Consider the following 22,642-nt stretch of genomic DNA (forward strand, 5'->3'; position numbering starts at 1 on the left):
ATGTGTTTGGCCAAGCAGCTGCAAGGATGCATTGGCTGGCAGACAGCTGACTGCTGAGAGAACTGATCTCACATGCATTTCAGTTTTTGAGTCATCTGTTTGAGTGGGCCATGACATGAAATGTTATCCTCCCTGGCAAAACAAATGGCATACCGTAGAGTAAAACTGGAAAGACAAATGCCTCATATTCTGATAATAATAACTTTATTTTTAAAGCACCTTTCAAAAACAAGTTACAAATCTCTTTACAATAAAAACAGTTAATACAAGTGAACTGATCTAAAACATAAAATATAAACACAATAAAAACATTTTTAAATAGTTACAACAAATACCATCAGTTAAGAAAAAGCCATATAATAAAAGTGAGTATTAAGCAGAGATTTAAAAGAGGATACCGAGTTTACCTGCCTGAGATCTCCGAGCAGGGAAGGCCCGGTCACCTTTAGTGACAAGTCGCAATTTTGGAAACATTAGTGGGGCCCTGCTGGAGGATCTCAGGCAGCGATCAGGCTCATAGGAAGTTAGCAGATCACAGATATAGGTAGGAGTTTGACATTTCAAGGCTTTAAAAACAACCAGTAAAATCTTAAAATCAATTGTAAATCTCACAGGTAACTAGTGAAGTTCAGCAAGGATTGGTGTAATGTGGTCACTTCTCTTAGTACGTGTTGAAAGCCTGGCAGCAGAGTTTTGTATCAACTGCAGTCTCCGGATGTTTTGCTTGCTAATACCAGAATAAAGTGCATTACAATAGTGAAGTCTGGAGGAGATAACAGCATGGATGACCTTTTCTGTCTGCAGAGGAAAGGAATGACCTGATCTTTGTTATCTGTCACAGTTGGACTGTAACACTTCGGTTACCTGCCCATCAAAAGACAGCTCTGAGTCAAAGATGGCACCTAGGTTGTGGGCTTCATTGCGAACATTATTGCACAAGGCACTACGACAAGATGAGAGGTTGTTAATGCAACTAGTGCTGGGGCCAGAGGGCGTAATTATGACCACTTCTGATTTGGGGTCATTCAGCTGCAGGAAATGTTTGGGCATCCAGTTTTTAATCTCAGCATGGCAGTACATAATGCATGCAACACTGGTGATACCAGGCTTTAATGGGACATACAGTTGGGTGTCATTCATGTAGCCGTGGAAATTGATGTCATGTCTGCACAGGGTTTGCCCCAGGGGTAACATGTATACAGTGAATAAGAGGGGACCAAGAATAGACCCCTTGAGGACGCCACAAAAAAGAGGCGCACAAGAGGAAGCGGCATCTCCAAGCATTACACAGAAGGACCTGTTTGACCGATATGAAATTAACCAATCCAGAGCCAAACCAATGATGCCCACATAGTTCTTCAGATGTTTAACCCCCTTTCAACTGACAGCCAGTGTTTAGAAAACCATGTAAATTCATGTTTTACAATAGAGAATACGTTTAAAAATATAGGATCCATATCCAACAACAGAAATGTGGGACAATGAATCATCTGCTTTTTCCATAGCAGAGCTATGTCACATGGTTGTCAGTCATACATGAATGAAAACTGTCTGTCTGTGAAGGAAATAGCCAAAAATAACATTCTGTGAATATCTTATGGTATTTATGCTGACTTCCACCATGCACAATGTTAACTTCCATCAGCAGTGATAATTACAAACATTTCCTGTGCAGGCACTAATGGCTGAGGTTGTCAGTGTCTGAACAATGAAGTGAACTGAAACACTGACATTGTTTCACGACCTCCAAAACAGCACAAAGCAATATACTATAAGCAATATATACTAAACTTCTAGAATACAACACTAAATATGAAAAATGTTTAGTTTATTAATATCAGTCATTAGATTTCATAAACATTAAAATGGCTCTCAAAATGGCTTCACAAAAGTTCCCTTTCTACTTCATGCACATGAAAAATAACAATAGAAAACAGAAAATAAAAATCAAATCACGGTCTTTATTAGAAATTAATGGCAGTTGTGTGGCCCATCCCCCAAACATGTCCCTCTTATTTCAGCCCAAACACCCCCATATCACTGCCCCTCAGCCTCTGGTAAGGGCAGAAGTGCTCTAGAGGAGTGTCTGTGGGGAAGAGCCTGCTGCTGAGGTTGAATGGGCTCAGCATCACAGTGCTCTATGAGGGAGGAAGGAGGTAGCAGGTGACCATACCTGGTCCCCGCTCTGGGAAGATCCAGAGGTGGAAAGAAATACCTGAAGCAACGGGGGAAAAGTGGAACGAGACAAGGACGGCAAATACATGGACAGGGAGAGGACAATGACGATGGAATACAAGGGAAACACATAAAAGGAAGTAGAAATGAGAGCTTAAAAGGAGAAAGGATGCATGTACACTCTAGAAACAAAAAGGCAGAGGAGACTGCGGACAGAGTCATGATAGAGGTGTATTTTTGTAAATGTGTATGTGCAATGTCATCAAAAGAGGTGTACCACATGCAAACATGTTGGAATCAAAAGTGGAAAAAAAAAAAAGTGGCAGGTGTGAAGAACAGAACCGTGCTGTTTACATGCCAAAACAGAGCCCTTAATACTCAAGTAATTCAGTTTGGACATTCCTCACACACTTCAAATATATTAACACAAGGGCAAAGGGTAGCAAATGCAGAGGAGACATTAGTAATATGCAGAATGTTGGTATATCTTTGAAGAGGTCAGCTGCCGCACAGGAGGGGCAAAGGGAGCTCTCTTGCCAACCCTGCATGCAACAAGCAGTACAACACCACATTACTTCAACAACTTGTCACTCATTTCTGTCATTTATACAAATTAATCTTTACAATAACACATTACAAAATCAAATTTGGTTGGAAAGTTAATAATTCTGTAGTAAAGAATGTTATAAGGTACACTTTTGTTAATCAGGTTATAGGTGACACTTTAGTCAAAACCAAGAATGGTAAATGCAGAGGTTATGTGAAGTTAGAAATTATTAAGTTGAACATAAATACAGCCACAAACTGAATGTGAAAAAAAACTACAGCCCGACCAATATATCCAGTGGCCACTATTATCAGCTGATATTGGCCCTATCACAGTTGCAGCAGTACAGCGTATTTGTTGTCTGATATGCCCCAAGATAAACTATAAATTCTAACATTCCCAGTGAAGTTTGGTGTTTCGGCCCACAGATGTCCTTTTAGACGATTAAGTTTATTGTTAAACTATAAAATATCCTCCCTCTGTTACATATCTTTGTCACAAGTGTTTGATAACCACATTTGCATCACATCACTGCAAAAACTGAACAGAACAGAACCGTGGTGATTAAATGCACAGTTCTTTTGTGTATTTCCGCTGATATATCAATATCAGAATTCTTTACTCCCTAATATTTGTAATGGTATGCCAAAAACCAGTCGGGCTCTAAAAAAACACAAAAAACTAAAATGTGTTTAGTCAAATGACTCCAATGACATTTTGAATCTGTTCTTTATTTCTACAATCCAAGTTTTTAAGCAAGCCTCTCTAACTTTTGCTGAACAAAAGTTGTGCTTTTCCAGTCTACCGACAGCTTGTCACTTTCACCCATTCACACACACATTCATACACTGATAGCATTACTTTGACATGCAGCCAGGGGAATCGAACTAGCAACCGTCTGATTACTGGATGACCCATTCCACCTCCTGGGCCACAGCCACCCTGTGTGGCTACAAGTGACAAACAAGTGACAAACAGTGACAATGCTTAACATTCTGCTAATATCAGGCACTGAAAGCTACTGGTCATACCAGACCAAGTAAGGCTGGATCAACAAAAACGTTGAGATTATTTCTTAAGTCATGAATTTCACTGGCTGTATTCATACCCATACTCTGTTAATATCATTTTTTTATGTTATTGCAGTTGGTTAATAGGGTTCATTCAAGCTGCCCTGCTCAGCAAAGAGTTTGGCAATACTTGCTCAAGGATACATTTACATTGAGATTGAAGTGAGATGAGGAGAAAAAATGTTTGAGAAAATGACTAAGCTTTGATTTAATTGCTCATCTTGAGATGGTCAAAGTCTCAAAGATGTTGGATTTTGAGATGTAGTAGATTGAAGCTAATCAGTTTTCTACATATTAATGTTTGCCTTACAACACAATGGTTCTGATATCCCAAAATAGCTTGAGCATTTGAAATAATACTCACATATCAAATTAATATAAACAGGTTTATTTTACTTTTTAAAATCAAGAAAATGTTAGCCCAAACACTGACAATGTAAATCAGAAACTACTCTTACTGTATAACATGCATCAGTACAGTTTATTAGGAAAAAAACAAACCACCACAACACATTCAGCTCCACAGGCTTGGTGCCGACAACCTGAATGCTCGAAGCCAAGCTCTTTGCATGAGTGTAACATTTGGTCAGTGTGGGCCCAGAAAGTTTGTCAATGAGCAGCTGCAGTCCCAGTCAGTGTGAGGCATAGTAAGTTGTCAGTTCTGACTCGGATGGGGCTGGGTGAGTGGCGTCAGCTGCACCACACCACCTACCTTCCTGCAGACATCCCGTTCAGGGCGTTCTGGGAGGTGTGAACAGAGGAGCCCACCACAGTGCTCATGGCTGTGGGCTGACCAGATGAACCGCTGAGTGGACTGCCGTCTCCCTTCAGGATGCCTGTGCACTTCCAGTTGTCCATGTAGTTAGCTACAGAGGAATGCAGGAGGTGAATCAGTTCTCATGTTTGCTTGTACCATGATCAACAAGTGATTCAAAGTCTGTTCTTTCTTACACACAGGCACAAAGAGGAAAAGCATCTTTCTACACAATGTTTTGGTTTCCTGGCCCACAATCTTACTGGTTTTGTTCGGTTTCACTGTGTTCATGACACTGTTTTTGGCTGAGCAGGCATCTGTTAATCAGAAAAGCTATGCTATACCTCTACTCATATGCACCATTCATATAACACAATCACAGAATTAGGATAAGGCAGTGGGCTGGGTACAGGAATTAAGACCAGAATACAGCCACAAAGTATCTTGTTATCATATTTCTGCACTACAAACCTGCTTTCAATTCGGGGTGCAACACACAATTATTTTCATTATCAATCAATCTGACAATTATTTTCATGATTAATCATTTAGTCTGTAAAGTGTCAAAAAAATGGTGGAAAATGCTGATCACTTTTCCCAGAGCCCAAAGTGATTAATTAGTTGGTAATTAGTTTTCTTTTGATCAACTAATCAATTAATTGACTAATCATTGCAGCTCCATTTTCAATAAATGGTAAAACACAATATTAGTAGGTTAACTTTAAACTTTGGGGATGTGCCACTCCACTTTTGAAACACTTCCAGTGGACATCTGAAATGTGACAGAGATGTGACGGAGTTGTGGAATAACTGCAATATAAACAGCCGTTATAGCTTCTCGAGCCCGACCGATATATCGGTTGGCCCAAATTATTGCCCCATATATCACAGATATATCGATTTCGGTGTATACGTTGGCCGATTTGCACCAATATGAAAACATTTAAAGATTATAATGCAGAAAAAGCTGCTATGGGTAATTTATAATTATTTCGTCCCCAGTGAAGTTTACTGTTTCAGTCATTTGAGACAGTAAGGTTTATTTTTAAACTATAAAATATCCTGAATCCATTACGTATCTTTGTCACGGCCGATAAATCAAATTTTTTTTACTCCCTACTATCAGTATAGGTATCAGCCCTAAAAATCGGTCTGGTTCTAATAGCTTCCCAGTTCTCTAAAACTTGTATTGAATAAACTACAGGAATCAACTTCATAACAATTCAGATGTTTTGAGAATTACTGTATCTATTGTTGGAGGTCGATTACAAGCTCTGAAGTAAACATTATTTGTTTGATTAATTTTATAAAACTTATTTTTGCTAGCATCAAAATAATGTACGAGATGTATGAAAGGCAAAATCAAAGCAGCAAAGTTGCATCAATTGAATAATTTTGCGGTGTCAACCATCAATAAGTAAAAACAGTAGTAGTAGTAGCCAAAAATTACTTCCCACCTTTCCAAAGGCGCACACAGCCATCATCCCCGGATGAGGCCAGCAGGGTGCTGGTGATGTTCCAGCTCACACGCCACACCTGGGAGTTATGGTTGTCAAACTGAGCCACAATTTGCACCTCAAACTTGGTGGGTCCTGTAGATGTGCTCTCCTTTCTATCAGATGGATCCAAATGATAGAAAATTAATTGGCATAGTTGTAGGTGGTCATTTCTGTCATTCTACACTGCTTTAAACTGTAGCATCTGCTAAAAATCTGTTCATTCAACATGCATGAGATGTACTGTATGTGAATTTACTGAGATGTAAAATGTCCTTAAAATGACAACTTTGACAACACAGAAAAAAAACTGAATTAGTCACCTCATGGGAACAAGCTTAAAGATTCTGACGTCTTTCGTTGCAATGGCGAGTACGTGGAACGATCTTCCCAGGTTTGGTGCAAATGCAATGTCATGGACTGCATCAGTGACGGTCATCAGTGTCTCTGCTTTAGCATACTTCCTTTTTAAAATTGAAAAAAAAAACACAAACAAACAAAACAAACAAAAACAGTCATTAAAAACTTGCAAAACATTCTTAAAGAGTGATATGCAAACAACACGACAGGACTACTTACCTTGTGTTTTCATTATACTCATAGATCTGAACTTTCCCACCGTACGTTACGTTACTGTCGTCACTCCCCACTGCAAACATTGGTGGGTGGGCACGAGAGCTGGGTGGTGGGGAGAAAAAACATGAGGTTACACAGATCCTCAACCTCCACTGACAGATCAATTCCACTAGACTTTCTAACAGGCTGTTCAGACGTCACAGTACACAGTTTTAAAGTTAAGCAGCTGAAAACCTTCCATTTAAAAAGGTCAACTTACAGCATTTATTGTATTTATTGAATACTGCAATTACTTAATATTGAATTTTGGCCCAGGGTTTTGAATGCACCATCTCTGACTGACTATTTCTTTTTTTAATGAAAACATAAATGATAAAATTATTCATTCAGCAATAGCTTTCTTTCTTTTTTTTTTTTATTTATAACTTTATTTATTCATGGGAGGGTTCACTGAGAACGATGCTTTTTTTTCCCCCCAGGAACGCCATGATCACATTCACCCAGTTACATTCAAACCTTGAAGCTGCCCAGTACAACCACAGTCTGATCTGTTGGCCACTGAGCAGTCGAAGTTAAGGGCCTTGCTCAAGGGCACCTCAGTGGTGGTAGTGAGGGTGGAGCAAGCACTGACTTTCACTTTCCCGGCCCAGATAAAGGGATTTGATGCGCCGATTTGAACCGGCGAGTCTTTGACCCTCCAGTCAAAGGCTTGCTTCTTCATCCCTGAGGCCCCGCTGTCCCACTGCTGTATATTTTTTACAGTTTAATGTGGTTTAAAAATTAAAGCTAAGAAGTGTAGGTGTGCACAACACGTTGTAAATACATCCTTCAACTCATGAATAAGAGTGTGTGAGGAGCACATGAAGGCAGCCATGTTCTCCCACCAGGTTGACAGAGGGCAAAAGAAGCTTAGCGAGTGGGGGAAGTTCTATGAGATAATCAGTATTTGTTTTCAGAGCAGTGTTTCTCCTATATACAAACAGCGGCACACCTCCGCTGCTGAAAATTGACTCGAGGAGAGGACAGAATGAGTAAAGAGGCCTGTGTTTTATCTCAGGCGTTTTATAATTTTGCACTATGGATGCTTCACATCAAAGTAAATAAAGACATCCGAGAGGAGAGGATTCCGTATCATAACTTTAGAAACTAAAGTTGTAGTTTTTCACGCTACTAGGCTTTGTATCCAGATAAATTCCCACACACGAGTTAAGCATTAAGTATATATATGAGAAACTTTGAGCTTACCTGAATATGTCAGCTCAACGATTATAACAACAGACATTGGGTAAATGTTTACACTGAAGCAAGCAATGCTGAATTCATGATCATCATTCTCACCAAGGGACAAAATAAACTGTCCTCTAACCTCACGTGAAAGCAAATGCAGTCATTTGTTGGGATACGTGAGTAAACACTAAACTGTGAAATAAACAACATCTGGAAGATCCATGTTGATATAAAGACAGTAGGTGGCACAGTGACGCATCTGTCAATCAAAGACAATCGACAGATTCCCCACAGGGTGGTGCTTGTAACACATAAGCTGCAACAAGTAGCCTACACACAGCACTGCAGTAAATTAAAAAAAGTGGGTAACTTAAGTGTCTGCTGGCTGAACTGTCCATAACAAATAATGGATAACTCATAAAAAGGTGAGTAACACTGTTTAATTTTTAAAAGCTGCCTAAACTGACTTTATATGCGTCTACTCCTCACTACAGCCTGCTACACTGTCCCTCTGAACGCACTGTATCAAGCTGCCACCCCAGTGCTAATTCATGCTTACATGAATTAGCACTGTTTGATAATGCAAATTAATTTTAGAAAAAATAGAAAAGTTAAGAATGAATATTTGAATAAAATGAATTAATCACAGCTGGCTAGCCAGTAGTAAACACCTGAGTGATGTAAACAGGGGGACAGGAGGGCAGCTAGTGGTGCCAAGGCATGCACCTTTATTAATGATTTAGCAGCAATCCAACAACACCATCAATTATATATATATACACATAAAGTTGATTCAATTAAAAAAAAAAAAAAAAAAAGATTGACTCAATCAATCCAATGAATCTTTAACCCTGTTGAATGTAATGTTAAGAAAACTAAATAAGCAAATTCTCACTTTGAGAATCAGGAACCAGATTCCAACAGGAATCGAATGCTCGTCATTCTCACTTGAAAACTACCAAAAGAATAATCGGCTATCAAAACAGGTGCTTATTAATTTTCTGTTGATCTACCAATCTATTAAATGACTAATTGCTCCACAACTCATAACTAACTTTTCTTCTGAAACAAGACACAAATCAACTAAGACTGGAAATGAAGACGCAAAGCAAATGTTCTATACATTTCAGTGTCACATCAGTTTTTGATGCAAAGTAAACCGTTGGTCTAACCTTGAGGGGTTCCAAGAGATGCAGCTGCAGCTGAGCTTGCAGGAGATCTCGTGCTGCAGGGACCACTGACTCAGGTTCATCACGTCAGGAGCCTCGTAGATCCTTACAACTCCATCTGCAGAGCAGGTGGTCAACATCAGGCCCATGTGTTTTGGCGCAAACTTCACATCAGTCACTGAGGTTCTACTGTCCACTAGTGTTGTTCTCTTTATCTAAAACAGAGCAACATGAAATACTTGGGTCAGGTCATAGCATCAAACAGAAGACTTTTGCACAGGGAACTCAGCAGAGAAGTTTAGATGGACGCTTTAGTTGCACCAACCCAGTGGCTCAGTCCTCTCTGCTTGTCATTGGACTCCCCTACGATCTCTTCCCAGACTGCAGCGGTCCTGTCAAAGGAGCAGGAGGCCAGGACCTGCCCGAATTCTGGATGAGCCCATGTCACTCTCCAGACTGATCCACTGTGTGTCTGCACAGAGGAAAGGCATTTGTCAAATCAACACTAGTTTAAGATGTCTATCCATCTCAGTGATTGTACGAGTAGACAAGAGACACAGTAGGTCATAAATAGTACAGGAAGTTATGTAAATGTAATATGCTGTTATGCAAGCAAGACGGCTGATAAACTGTTTTACCAGGAAAGCCTGTACCAGTTAAAACGGATCAAGCAGCAGCAGGTGGTTTACCTTCCAGCTCGCTGTGCAGTGCCACTCTCCATTCTCACTTTTGTCCCAAACCTGACAGAAACAAAAGAGTGATGTGAAACAGTGTTGACAAGTATTGTTGAAATATATCCGATAGTGGTAGTGGAGGTTAAGTTACACTCTTTGAGCTAATAACCTGCACTACTCAAAGACGTATTGAATGTGTGAGCTTTCTGTGTTGAATGTGTTTGACTGACATTAGCTTAACGGACACCTACTAGTTCTCACGTATCAGCCAACTCTGAAGTGTTTAACGTTGCATTAAAACTGTGCTAAACTGCTTACCTACAGCTACCCTAGCTTGTATGCTACAGGCACTTCGGCTACCAAACTAGTTAGCTAAATTCAATTAGATAAAGCTGCTTTCAATAGTCAGAATTAGCGGCATTTTATTACATTACTAATGTTACGTTTGTCCACACCTGGTGGAGAACGAGAGTTGATAAATTCCATAGTGAGCTAGGGTTAAGAGTGTTGATAATGTTAAAAAGCTAGCTGTGACAGCTAACGCTAGCATTAGCAACCTGATATATAGCTACTTTACGTGAATTCACATTACCTTCACGCTTTGGTCACTGGAGCAAGTTGCCATTCTCCGGCCGTGGAAATCATACGACACATCGTGAATTAGATCTTTATGATCTGCCGCGATACTACGCGCTACAAACATGATTACGATTACAATATGCCAGCAACACTAGCTACACTGGTTACCTAGCGGGCCTATCATGTGTCCACTGGTGTGTGTATGTGTTTGAGTGTTTGGCGGGTCCTCGCAGTGTGTGCAGACTGTGTGCACCGCTGTTGACCACAGAGGGGCGCATTCACACCAAGTTTAACTAAGTCCCGTTCAGATACTTTGTGATAGCGTTTAAGTTTAAACTGGTCACGTCGAACCGAACAGTAAACAGAATATAAATTAATAAATGTGAAAACGCAAAGCTGCCATCCGTGTTGATAAGTTGTATCTTGTTACGCTTGTGCTCAACTGCCCTCCTCTGTTCACCGGGGTTGCCAGGTTTGGTAGAATACTAACCTAGACTGCCACTTAATAGTGAACACTTTCAGACTGGTGGACATGTTTGTAAAATGCTTATTTAATATCGTATGCTAATATATAGTTGTATGTTGTATAATGAAAAAAAAAACATACATGAATAACATTAATATTAAAGATAATTTTTGTCAGCTTCAAATAACTAGTTGTAAAAATCCGAATTCAGTTTACTTCAAGGGTTAATGTTGATAAACAGCATTATATGTAATAAGTCACCCGTACGGCAATAAGTGTCGCGATTTCTTGCTTGGTAGGTTGAGATAAACACGTAACTGGCAACCCAAGTCAGTCAGCGAGCATGCAGTATTGTGCAGGAGCAGCAGACTCCCCGCAGGGATCCCCAGGGTTACACACACTGCTGTTTAGATGGCTTACAGAAAGGAGTAACTTGGTGAACGGTGCTTCAGACAGTCTGTGAATATCCTGTTATCAAGTGTCTCGGGGCACTAATTCCGACACAATGGAGCAAGAATTTGAAGACATCGATTCGTCCGGGAGATGGCAAAACCTTTACAATGTAAGTCGGGACACTGGGCCTCTCGTGTTTCTATGACGATCGGTTGCTAACTTACTTAGCACACTAGCTAATTTGATAGCTAGCTCGTTAGACACCTTTCCAAGTGTTGTTACTTTTAGCCCTCGTTACGACTCATTTAATTGTGTTAACTCATTGACTTCGCCACATTGTGTAGAGGCTATATATAATGCTTATGCACTCAGCGAGGACGAATGAGAAACTAGCAGTCCGCGCTGCTAGTCGCTGACTTCCGTAGCTAGAAAACGTGCAGCGGCACAGCACAGTCCCCATAGTTGAGCTCAGTTGGCTAACTAATGCTTGCTGACGCTAGCAGACGTCAGCTGCAGTTTCTGAGAACTCATCGGGACTTCCAGAGAAAAGCGCATGTGTTTTACCACCAGCTGTCTCAGAGAGCCCTACATTTAGTTCATAATATTTCTGTTCCGGTTTAAGTTTGGCTGTGACCCAGTCCTACGTAACTTGGCTAACAATGAACTGAGGGATAACATGTAACTGGATATGTTTTGTAGCTAACGTTACCCTATTTGGAAGTTACAGAGAATCACTTTGCAACATAAAATACACAGTTAACAGTCTGTTTCTACATTATAGATCACTGTAAATCTTGTCATAGTAGCTAGATACCCTTTCCCTGTCTTCTATAAATAAATAGATACTTATTTTGTAGTTGATAGAGCAACAGAGAAACAGTTTTTTTCAATCAATAACTGACTACAACATCAAGCTTATAGTTCACTGAGAGCTAAAGGAAAGGGCTTCAGCTGTTTAGAGTGAAGTGTTTCTAAGTTGTGGAAATTCTCGTGTTCACGTAAGTGTTGAAACTGTTCTGGGGCCTCATATATAAACCTTGTGTATGCACTAAAAAGGGCTTGAAATGTGAGAACACCACCCTTAGTTAAAAAAAAGAGATACTTTACTGGAAATGTGTGTAAATTTACAGAAACTTTGACCCATGCATAACTACATTTTGGAGGCAAGGGGAATAGAGGACAGCGATGGTGAGCTGGTGATACGAGCCAGATTGTACAAATGAAATATGACATGCATCATTCTACACATAATGATGCATCTTGATTTCACTTAATATCAAACGTTAATAATAGACTCAACAGGACAGGACTGTTTGGTGGCTAACTGATGAAATTATCATCGTTGTTGTAGAAATCCAAGATCAAACCAAATGGCATTATAGAATGAATACTGTACACATATCACCAAGTATGATTTCAGTTTCCATATTGTTGTTTTACGTAAAATCGCTTCAGTGAACACGACTGTGCTCACTGAAGCGCGGTGGGTACCCCACACAATGCCTTCTCCGGAACATCACTTGGTACGTCTTAACCTCAGGCATGTATGGATTGTATTAATTATCAAAGCCTGGGAATAAACCATTAACATTAACACCTATCACGCAATCGTTACACTCCATATCCTCATTAAGAGTCCTAATCCTTGTGCAGTCCGAGTTCACCGTAACAAAACTTGATAACTTAATAGTGTTCACTTAATCAAACTTCCAATTTCAAATGATTTCTCCCGGTGGGGGACACCACTGATCATCACTATCATTTTGGCAAGTGGAACAGCCAGTCTGATTGTTGTAAACATTAATTCTGCGTTGCCACTCGTGCCTAATGTTGTATGATGGATGCACACTGTCTTTCACTGTCCTTGCACTGCTGGAGGACAACGTGAATGAAAGAATTAATTACAAGTGGTTTACAACCTCCACCTTATCCACAAATGACTCGTTTTCTGTGTCAAAAACATTTTTCTCCGTCTTCCTCTCAGTTGTGACCACGACTTACTGTAGTGATCAGTGCCTCATTTCCATCCAATAACACTCATAAGGCACTTTGATTTGACCATTCATGGTTGCATGTGGGCACGATAAGGGGCTGATCGATGTGTGCACATTACATGACAGGATTTCTAAATCAGAATATTTTTTTCACGTACGCAAAGACGTACTGGTGTCTTTCAGAGTCTAGTTTTTATTCTTTAGTTGCTTTCATTTCTCTCAGTAAAATAGTTTCTGTTTATCTATCTGTTTACAAGAAGAAGATGAAAAAAATGTTGTCCAGTAGAGGCTTGGAGATCATTTTTGACCGCACCCTATACACACAGTGAAAACTATGTGCAGTAAAGACAACGCTGCTCAACAGAAAAATGCAGTTATCTGAACATGACAATTAGAACAAAGCAGAGCAGCACCTCAGTTGAATTTGACAGTTCCAATGAATCTAGCACAAAGACACACTGTGTTAAAGGTTGTTAGTCTCCATGTGTGGCATGTTTACATTAATGCTGTCAGTGGCCACCAGTGCTGTTACTGGCCACACTTCAGACAGGCAGGAAGAAGTTATATGTCATACATGCACCGGTTGGTCTCACAATGTATCCTCCCTAATTAACACAATATGAAACTCATAACTTCCCACTTTTCTTCTTCTCCAACAGGAGATCCGTATCCAAGCCAGCGAATATCCTTACAAAGTGGCAAAACTTCCAGTGAATCGGAATTTGAACCGCTACAGAGATGTCAGCCCATGTGAGTCTTATGACTTATGACTGAGGTTATAAATAAAAAAATAAAAAAAGTATTATTGAGAAAGACATTTCTGTGATTTGGAATTGCTCCTTCATCTTTTGTCTGGTTTCAGATGATCACAGTCGGGTAAAACTTGAAAACTCTGAAAATGACTACATCAATGCAAGTTTAGTCATGGTGGAAGAAGCCCAAAGAGCTTACATTCTTTCTCAGGTATGGTGTAGCATAGGCATTGTAAATGTCTGCAGAAGTTTACTGTATTAAATCTGTGGACCATGTGAAGAAGAACTTGCTGGACTTCACTTTGATGTTTTCTGAGCTCTCAGTAACGTCAGGATTTTCTTTCTGTGTACATTTCTTTCTCTCGCTTTCACAGGGGCCTTTGAGGAATACCTGTGGTCATTTCTGGCTGATGATTTGGGAGCAGTGCACCAAAGCTGTTATAATGCTCAACAGAGTCATTGAAAAGGGATCTGTGAGTACACTTGATGTCTTAAGTCCTCTTGTTGTCCACTCATACTCATAATCTCTGGGAGACACGTTTCTTGGTTATATATGTTGGTAGTGATATTAGCTGTAGCTGTTCTTGCTACACACAGAGCACTGTCTATCCATTGTCTGTGTTCTTTTGACTTTTGTCATTTTTGGATCCACAGGGAATAACATTCTCTGTATTTAAGTGCTGTGTATTTGCTATGTGTATATGTATAGGCGCTCTAAATGGATTCCTCTGCCAATTTGACTTACTAGAGTCACTACTTAATAGCCCCTTCAAATATGAACTCTGTACAATATCCAAAGAATCAGATCAGGATATTGTTCACATTTGCTTGTTCACACATGCAGCACATAACAGGAGATTATCTGCATCAGACGTGTTCACACATGTTAAATATACTCCATATGGTATCAGTGAGGGCTGGTGCCTGGGTAGGAGGCTACAGGCTGCTATATAATGATGACTGTTTTTGCGTTATATCAATACTACATGTTTTTGGACATATCAGCAATATCAACGTAAGAGTGGAAAGTAATATACAGGCAAGCAGAGAAGAGTATGAAACGGCTACATACTCCCATCGTAGAAAGAAAGCTGCAGCATTTTGGATGTGTCCACCAGCAGTGTAAACGGGCCATGTGGAAGAGCGAGAGATCGAGTGGGGAAATATTCTTGACAGATGTTTTGCAGAACTTGGACCATGAGCAGTTTAAACGGCATTTTCACATGTCCTTGAATACGTTTGAGTATGTGTTACAGCTGATTAAACCAGCACTAACGCGGAGCATTACACGTCGTCGATACGCCCACTCACTCGCTGTGAATTCACACCGGCCAGTTGTCTTCTCTATTCACACATGTGGCTCACCCGGGCTTAGGACTATGGAGCTGAAAATAATTTAGTGTGCCATAGTTGTATCCTTCTTTTAAACATTTTAACTCAAGAATTGTTCTGCTTTCTGGCCTTTTGCCAGTTTATGGCTATTTTACATCGAAATGATGACACACATGGAAGTTGCAGTGTGTGTGTGTGTGTGTGTGTGTGTGTGTGTGTGTGTGTGTGTGTGTGTGTGTGTGTGTGTGTGTGTGTGTGTGTGTGTGTGTGTGTGTGTGTGTGTGTGTGTTGAAAGAGGCACTAATTTAAGACTTATTTATAGATCGTTACTTTTCAGTTCATCTTGAATTCTGTGAAACTGACACCACAATGCAGTTAATGAATACATAATTCCTGCACTTTGCTTAGCAAATTAATTTTTTGTTTTTACAGGAAAAATGTGCACAGTACTGGCCGACCACACAGGAGCTCCAGATGTCTTTCACAGATACAGGGTTTGTTGTCAGGTTACTTTCTGAGGAGGACCAATCCTATTACACAATCCGAGTCCTAGAACTGCAAAACACAACGGTGAGCATGATAGGTAGACTGCTGGATGGATAATAACCTTTATAGTTATTATCTAACCTTTGTAGTTTCAAAGATGTTATTGTATGTGGTAAAATGTGCTTTGTGTCTAGTTCAGGAAAACTGCAGTCCATTGCTATATTAAAGAGTTCATTCTTTCCATTGCTTTGCCTGTGTTACTTCATCCAGACTTAATTGTCAGGGCAGGACCTTGTTCTGAATACTACTTAACCTGTCTTAACTAGTATCATCTTGAGTGGTTGCAACTATTGTAAAATCCAGAGATGGTTTCATCGGGTGCGAGATGTTTGCCTAATGACAAATCAGCCCAATCACACAGAACTCTGTCAACAATTCTCCAATCATGGCTGACTGAATCATGTTTTCTGTTGTAGACCGGGGAGTCAAGGGAGATCTACCACTATCACTACACCACATGGCCTGACTTTGGTGTCCCGGAATCTCCCGCCTCCTTCCTCAACTTCCTCTTCAAGGTTCGGGAGTCCGGCTCGTTGGGCCCGGAGCACGGTCCCTCGGTTGTGCACTGCAGCGCTGGGATTGGACGCTCTGGGACATTCGCTTTGGTGGACACCTGCCTGATCCTGGTGAGAACAGGGAGGGTAGTGTTAGCAAATGCAATCAGTGTTAAAGGGAAATGTTGCCTAAAATGAAAACAAGGAGTCAAAACATTACTCAAGAGATTCAAGTTATGGCAAGAAAGTAAGATGAGATGTTATGATGATACTTATTTACTTAGTGACGGTTTCAAAGGGAGAAGTTGTGGCATGTTATTCTTTGATGCAGAAAGCATTTTTAAATGAGAAGAGACATTTCTTCTTTATGCCATTTTTGCTTTTTTTCCCTGGCCTGATTAATTTTAAAATCAAAAAAGATAGGTAGAAAATAATTAAAAAACTACTGAATGGTATTTTATTGGCACAAACATTGATATACAGACATTTTACTGTAGTAGTTGGACCCAGACTAACATCTATTTCTGTGAGGAATAATCGTGGTTGGTAGGGCAAAGTTGGAAATTTAAAAGTATGGAATTTAAAAGTGGTAGAGATTACCACACATGAACTCATTTTGAGTGAGATCTCTGAAAGACAGAAACAAAAAAAACAGCTCCTTCACTGCAGGGCTCCAATATCTAGTTATTCAACGCATCAAAGTAATGATGTTTCGCCTTTTCATTAGACTATAGTCACACTGCTTAAACGCCATCTTATGTACACATGAAAACAGCCACATGATCAGTCACATGGGGCTCTGATGTGGTAAAATAATACAAAAGTACAAAAGTAGATGCATATGTGTATGTATGTATATATATATATATATAAAAATAAATAAATTAAATAAATAAAAATAAATAAATATAAATATAAATATATATATATTGCACATGGTCCCTAATAGATATAGTACCTGATGTACAAATGTGAGATGATACTCTGTGCTTCACTACAACTGCAAGTACAAGTAACACTGCTGGTTTCAATGTGATAATGTGGATCTATACTTATCATTTGATACCAAGTGAAATCAAATGTGAGATGCATCATTATATGTTTCTACATAAATGCATCACATATGTCAGTGTCTGTCTGGAGTTTTTTTATTTTACAAGCAGTTCCACATAGTATATTTTTTCCCAATTTGTGCTTAGAAATTGGCATATGCACAATCCAAGTCCCTTTTTTGCGTATGCATTGTTTATATGAGACCCCTGGTCTGAAAGGGATCGTGGAGGAAGCGGACCCATTCAAAAATGAAAAGAACCTTTTCATCTGTTTTCTAAACATGTTAATCTGTGTTGCAGATGGACAGGAGGAAGAACCCATCATCAGTGGACATACAGAAGGTGCTGCTGGACATGAGGGAATACCGCATGGGCCTGATCCAGACCCCAGACCAGCTCCGCTTCTCCTACATGGCCGTCATTGAGGGAGCCAAGCTCATCCTGACAGACAACTCGACAGTACAGGTAGTTCAGTCACAAGGCTGGGGAGTCTGGGAGGACTGTACTTGTAAAATATTTCAGGCTTATGTGTGGGCTGTTGTGATGATTTTTTCACCTTGTTGATGAGCTCCAGTGTCAGTGAAACTGAGAATAGACAGGTGGCTGACGAAGTCCCCCAACTGATTCCATAGAATATAGGCAGTTACTGAAACCATTGTTCCGTCTTTTTTAGTTACTTAAAAGATTGTACTATGAAACCGAGAAATCAGGAAATGCTGGGTTTTCATTAGCACTCCTAAAAAACAGCTGAAAACAAACATGATGAAGCTGTAAAATGAAGCAGATGTCAGAAGGTACAGAGAGGGAGACAGGACAGAAACTGGAAAGATTCAGTTAGAAGCTACAAAGGTACTGAGAGCTGAACATGCAGACTTTTAAAAACATATTTCTCCCTGGTCTCCTGCACAGACATGAATTGAGTCTCTCAGCGCACTTTTTTTTTTGTTGGCTTGTTGTTGCTATATATTTGCCAACAAAAATATATCTTTAAAACATCCCATCTAACACATCTAAAAGAAACTCCAGAGTTGCCAAGTTAAAAACCACCACCCTTAAATGCTGTGTATATACTTGCAATGGTTTATAATCCAGAAACCTAAAAGCTTCCACAGCAGACACAGTGCTGTCTTGTACTCAGCACTATCCCGGTTAAGGGATATCTGCTTACCTTCTAGTTGAGTTAGCGAGACTTAAAGGATCGTTTCAGACTTTTTCAAGTTTATGTTAATACAATACTCACATGCCATATGTACATAAGCCTTATTCACTGCACACATTTGGATGTTATAGAAGGAAAAAGACAATGGCTCTGTTTGAGTGCCCCTGTAAGAAGCAGATAAATGAAATTAAGCCATCATTTGTCTTATTATTTACACCTGGGCCTTTCCTACTGTGAGATGTCAAAATGTGTTCTCAGAAAAATGCTTACTGTATGCAGTTTTCCAAAATGGGTTAAAGCATGTACCAATATGAGATTAACCCATCTTTAAGCACCATAGTAAATCTTTAAGTAGAGATCAACCGATATGTTTTTTTCATGGCCGATGCCGATTATTGACAGATATTTAGAACTGATTTACATGTGCAGTAAAAAATAAATCAAAATTTAGAGTAAACTGTGAATATTTGAGTTGATAAGCCATGACTTTTGACTTGTAACCAATCAGAGACTGTTGTAGGCAGGACATTGAGTGAGACCATAGAGTGATGATTAGAGACAGAGAAGGGGTGTTTTTCATCAGAGCCATAGTAGTGCATTTTTAAATTAATTTATTTTATCGGCAATGGGACACAAAAAACTCGGTCAGGCAAATAATTGGCCTATCCCTTTTTCTTAGCCACAAGTTTTAGTCCTCAAAAAGCAGCTCTGATATTTAAATGTTGTTGCAAAGTCATTGAGACAGCTCACATAAAGCATAACAACTAAGATACTTCAATGGGTCTCAGTTGTCAAGGTTAAAATTCTGTCAAGAGTAGCTTCAACTGTAATATGTGTATTAAATACAGAAGCTATTTCATATATTTGTACGGAAGCCCTAAAGGGCCATGCATTCATATATTTTATTTCCTCCGTTTTCCTGTGATAACGAGTTAATTTCATTCGTTTTCTCGAGATCTCGAGATATTATCTCGAAATAACAACTGCCGTTTTCCCGTGATAACGAGATAATTTTCTCGAGATCTTGAGAAAACAAAACGATAGTGTAGTATGTTAAATCATTCCAGGAAACATCATTCAGTGTAGCAATGTCAGAGGAGCAGGAGCATATCGATCACCACGTCACATATCTTTTCAATCAAGGCCTGACACAGGCTGAAATAGCATTATGCCTTGCTATTACAGATAATATACACATTAGTGTGCAAAATCTAAAAAGACGGTTAGCAAGGCCTCAGCTATATCAGCGGTGCAATCTAAGTGAGCCTGATGTCGTCATTAACTATATAGCTGACCAGCTATGTAGTTAATGAGGAGATCTCAAATTAATTATATCGTTATCTCGGGAAAACAAAGTTTCGTTATCTCGAGAAAATTATCTCATTATCTCGGGAAAACGGCAGTTGTTATTTCCAGATAATAACTCGAGATCTCGAGAAAACAAATGAAATTAACTCGTTATCATGGGAAAACGGAGGAAATAAAATGTATGAATGCATGGCCCTTTAGGGCTTCCGTATACTTGTTTTTGCCCTTTTTTGTTGCATCACTGAGTTTAGGTTAGTTATTCTACATCGTATAGTCAGTAAACTAAAATGTACAAACACAAAGGTGAATGTGGTCATCAAGAGATTCACTGTTAAGTGTAGAGTCATGACAGTGTTTGGCAGTCCAAAATATTTCCTAGCTTATCAGAGGTTGTCTTTCTCTCTGACATAAATTGGGAGAAAACTTACCAATCCTTGTATTTGTGTTTCATCCCCTGTAGCAGAACGAGCAGAGACTGATGTCTAGAGAAGACTCTGAGCCAGAGCTGCCCCCTCCACCACCTCCACCCAGACCTCACTGCAACGACAGCAGGCCCAACGGTCAACCGGGACTCTGCCTGGAGCCACAATTTGCCTCAGGAGACCATCTGCTGGCAGGAGAGCCAGTCAGCCAAGACCACAACATGGAAGAGAACTCTGGGCAGTAAGTAACAGCTTCTGAAGTGCATTATGTCAAGTTCATTGTGAAGAAAAGACACCGCTGTAGAAAAATTTAAATTTTCTTTGGACTCCACAGTGCTTGCTTTCCAAGCTCAATTAATTGCCTTTGTTTCCATCATGCATTAAAAATACCAACTTGACATTACTTTGAGAGAACCCAAAGAAATTAATCTCTATCCCTCTTTCCTTCCCACAGTTTTGTTCCTTGTTCTTATGTAATAGTTATTTCTCTGGCACATCAGTGGCACTGTGCATGAGATTGATGGGATTTGTTTGCTGACTACTTATCCTTAACTGACTCTTATTTCAGTGTCAGAAAGCGACACCGTGAGGAGAGGATTGCCAGCACCTCACAGAAGGTCCAGCAGATGAAACAGAGACTGACCGACTCGGAGAGGAAACGAGAGAAGTGGCTGTACTGGAGACCCATTCTGCTCAACGTTGGTGCCGGGGCAGCTTTGGCTGTCGGCCTGCTTGTGTGCTGGATGTACTCCCAGTGAGACACTCTGGGTCACTTAAAACTGACTCCTATTTTGCACCAGTACCTGGGATTAGGTACTTCTCTAAGTAGTTTTAGATGGTAATATGTGCATAACTGAGGGTATTTATTTCTTAAGGTCAAAATGCAGGACCGATAGATCAAATGATTGTGTGTGTATATTTTTCATGTAAGATCTTAACAAAAATAGTAACATCTCAGGATCTTGGTGCCAGCACGATGATTTAATATTCTTTCCTTCTTGTCACTGTTAATGAATGTACTGTATCATAGCAAATTGCTTTGAAAGAAACTTACTAAAGGTGCAGTACAACGCAAAAAAAAAAATTCTGACAGGTTTGTTTTTGTCAAATGTGTGTTGATCATCGGTGGACACAATAAGACTTGTGTTGACGGTCCATCCCACCATAGCAATTTAGGAAGACTGTAGAGCCCAGAGGTCAGCTATGACATTGTTTTGTTCGTTTTTGTTTTTGTTTTTGTTTTTCTGCAATGATATTTGCATTTCATGCATGCATTTAGAGGTTTTCTAAAGCACCACTTGTTCTTCCATTCACATTTAGCAGGGCACCCCAATACGGCCAGATATATATTTTTGTGTGACTGGACACTTGATGGGGAGCTGCCTTGCTGATGTTTCAAACTCTGCCAGAATGTTAACCTTTTTTATTTTCTGTTGTATGAGCACGTTTTTTTCATAGGTTTTGCTTGTCACGTGGATCATACAAACTGTTGGGTCCCCTCACTGCTTCGTGCGTGTATTTACCCACTGGATGGGTTCATGTGTGTATTTTCAGGTTATCCCACTGTTGTTTTTGAGGAAACCAAAGCAAAGCGGTCCGTTTTTTGGAAAGTTACAGCCAGTGAAGCTGTTCAAGTGACGAAACCTTGTACTCCCTTTATGTGGAATGTATTTTCTGTTAGATCTCTGACATAACTGACATCCCTGTATTACAAAGTGATAGTCATAGTAGTGTAGCGTGTGACTTCTTCATTTAAGCTCATTGTATCACCTAATTGGTTTTCACTTGACTGGGACCAATCTAAAGCTATAATAGTGCAATTTAGAAAGTTGGAGCAGAGCCCTTGGATTAAAGCCCAGGTAGGAACTGATAGCATACACGTCTTTACCTGTTTATTTGCTGGTTGAGATAGCTTTTAATGTGCCTTGAAGTGAATTAAATGGAAAAATGTGTGCTCCAAGGTTTCCTAGCATGATCAGAGCAGAAAATGGTTTATGTGAGCTTTTGTTTCCCACATAACATGAGTAACATGTTCGCACTGTACTGACTGGTTTGTAGTAACTGGAGGTGTGATAAAGTAAAGTTTATCAGAGTTGATTGTATGCCGAATGTCATTAGCATGTGCTGAAATGATGTGTTGCTGATTGGCTAGTTAGCACTGTTGGACATGACTTTTACTCAGTTGTCATTTAACCCAGAAGATACATTTGACCATAACATTCCATTCATGTTTGTTTTCCACATAAGATTTCAGGGGAGTTTTGTACACTGCTGAGTGGCAGTGAGAATATGACCGATGGTGTTTTGAAAAAAAAGCAAACAAAACACAGAAAATACTTATTAAAATAAAACATTCATCTTTTTTTTACCAAACTCTGCTCGTCTGTGTTTTTTCTTTCAGTTAGTGTCAGTAAATCAGCTTTACAGTGTCCAACTGCAGCTATTTTCATTTGCACT

The 22,642-nt window shown here is 39.7% G+C and overlaps 2 protein-coding genes across 4 annotated transcripts; one reads left to right on the forward strand and one right to left on the reverse strand.

Annotated features, from left to right (window-relative positions):
• Window positions 1-187: 187 nt before the first annotated feature.
• Window positions 188-10,488, reverse strand: seh1l (SEH1-like (S. cerevisiae)). 2 transcript variants are annotated; one of them, XM_073485260.1, is made up of 9 exons: window positions 10,281-10,488; window positions 9,704-9,754; window positions 9,340-9,486; window positions 9,018-9,229; window positions 6,622-6,720; window positions 6,366-6,506; window positions 6,004-6,158; window positions 4,505-4,658; window positions 188-2,215 (listed from the first exon to the last, which is right to left on the reverse strand). In XM_073485260.1, exons 1-9 carry the CDS (start codon window positions 10,389-10,391, stop codon window positions 2,038-2,040), a joined length of 1,248 nt encoding a protein of 415 aa, XP_073341361.1. In that variant the 5' UTR covers window positions 10,392-10,488; the 3' UTR covers window positions 188-2,037. The 2 variants fall into 2 exon arrangements, with proteins under 2 accessions (XP_073341361.1, XP_073341362.1); XM_073485261.1 differs by having other exon boundaries at window positions 188-2,717.
• Window positions 10,489-11,065: 577 nt separating this feature from the next.
• Window positions 11,066-22,558, forward strand: ptpn2a (protein tyrosine phosphatase non-receptor type 2a). Of its 2 annotated transcripts, none has more exons than XM_073485833.1 (9): window positions 11,066-11,295; window positions 13,780-13,870; window positions 13,983-14,083; window positions 14,247-14,345; window positions 15,637-15,774; window positions 16,167-16,376; window positions 17,597-17,761; window positions 20,224-20,426; window positions 20,754-22,558. In XM_073485833.1, exons 1-9 carry the CDS (start codon window positions 11,239-11,241, stop codon window positions 20,941-20,943), a joined length of 1,254 nt encoding a protein of 417 aa, XP_073341934.1. In that variant the 5' UTR covers window positions 11,066-11,238; the 3' UTR covers window positions 20,944-22,558. The 2 variants fall into 2 exon arrangements, with proteins under 2 accessions (XP_073341934.1, XP_073341935.1); XM_073485834.1 differs by having other exon boundaries at window positions 11,145-11,295; window positions 20,227-20,426; window positions 20,754-21,034.
• Window positions 22,559-22,642: the final 84 nt, after the last annotated feature.

Source organism: Pagrus major, chromosome 17 (genome assembly GCF_040436345.1).
Source record: "Pagrus major chromosome 17, Pma_NU_1.0".
Taxonomy (NCBI): domain Eukaryota; kingdom Metazoa; phylum Chordata; class Actinopteri; order Spariformes; family Sparidae; genus Pagrus; species Pagrus major.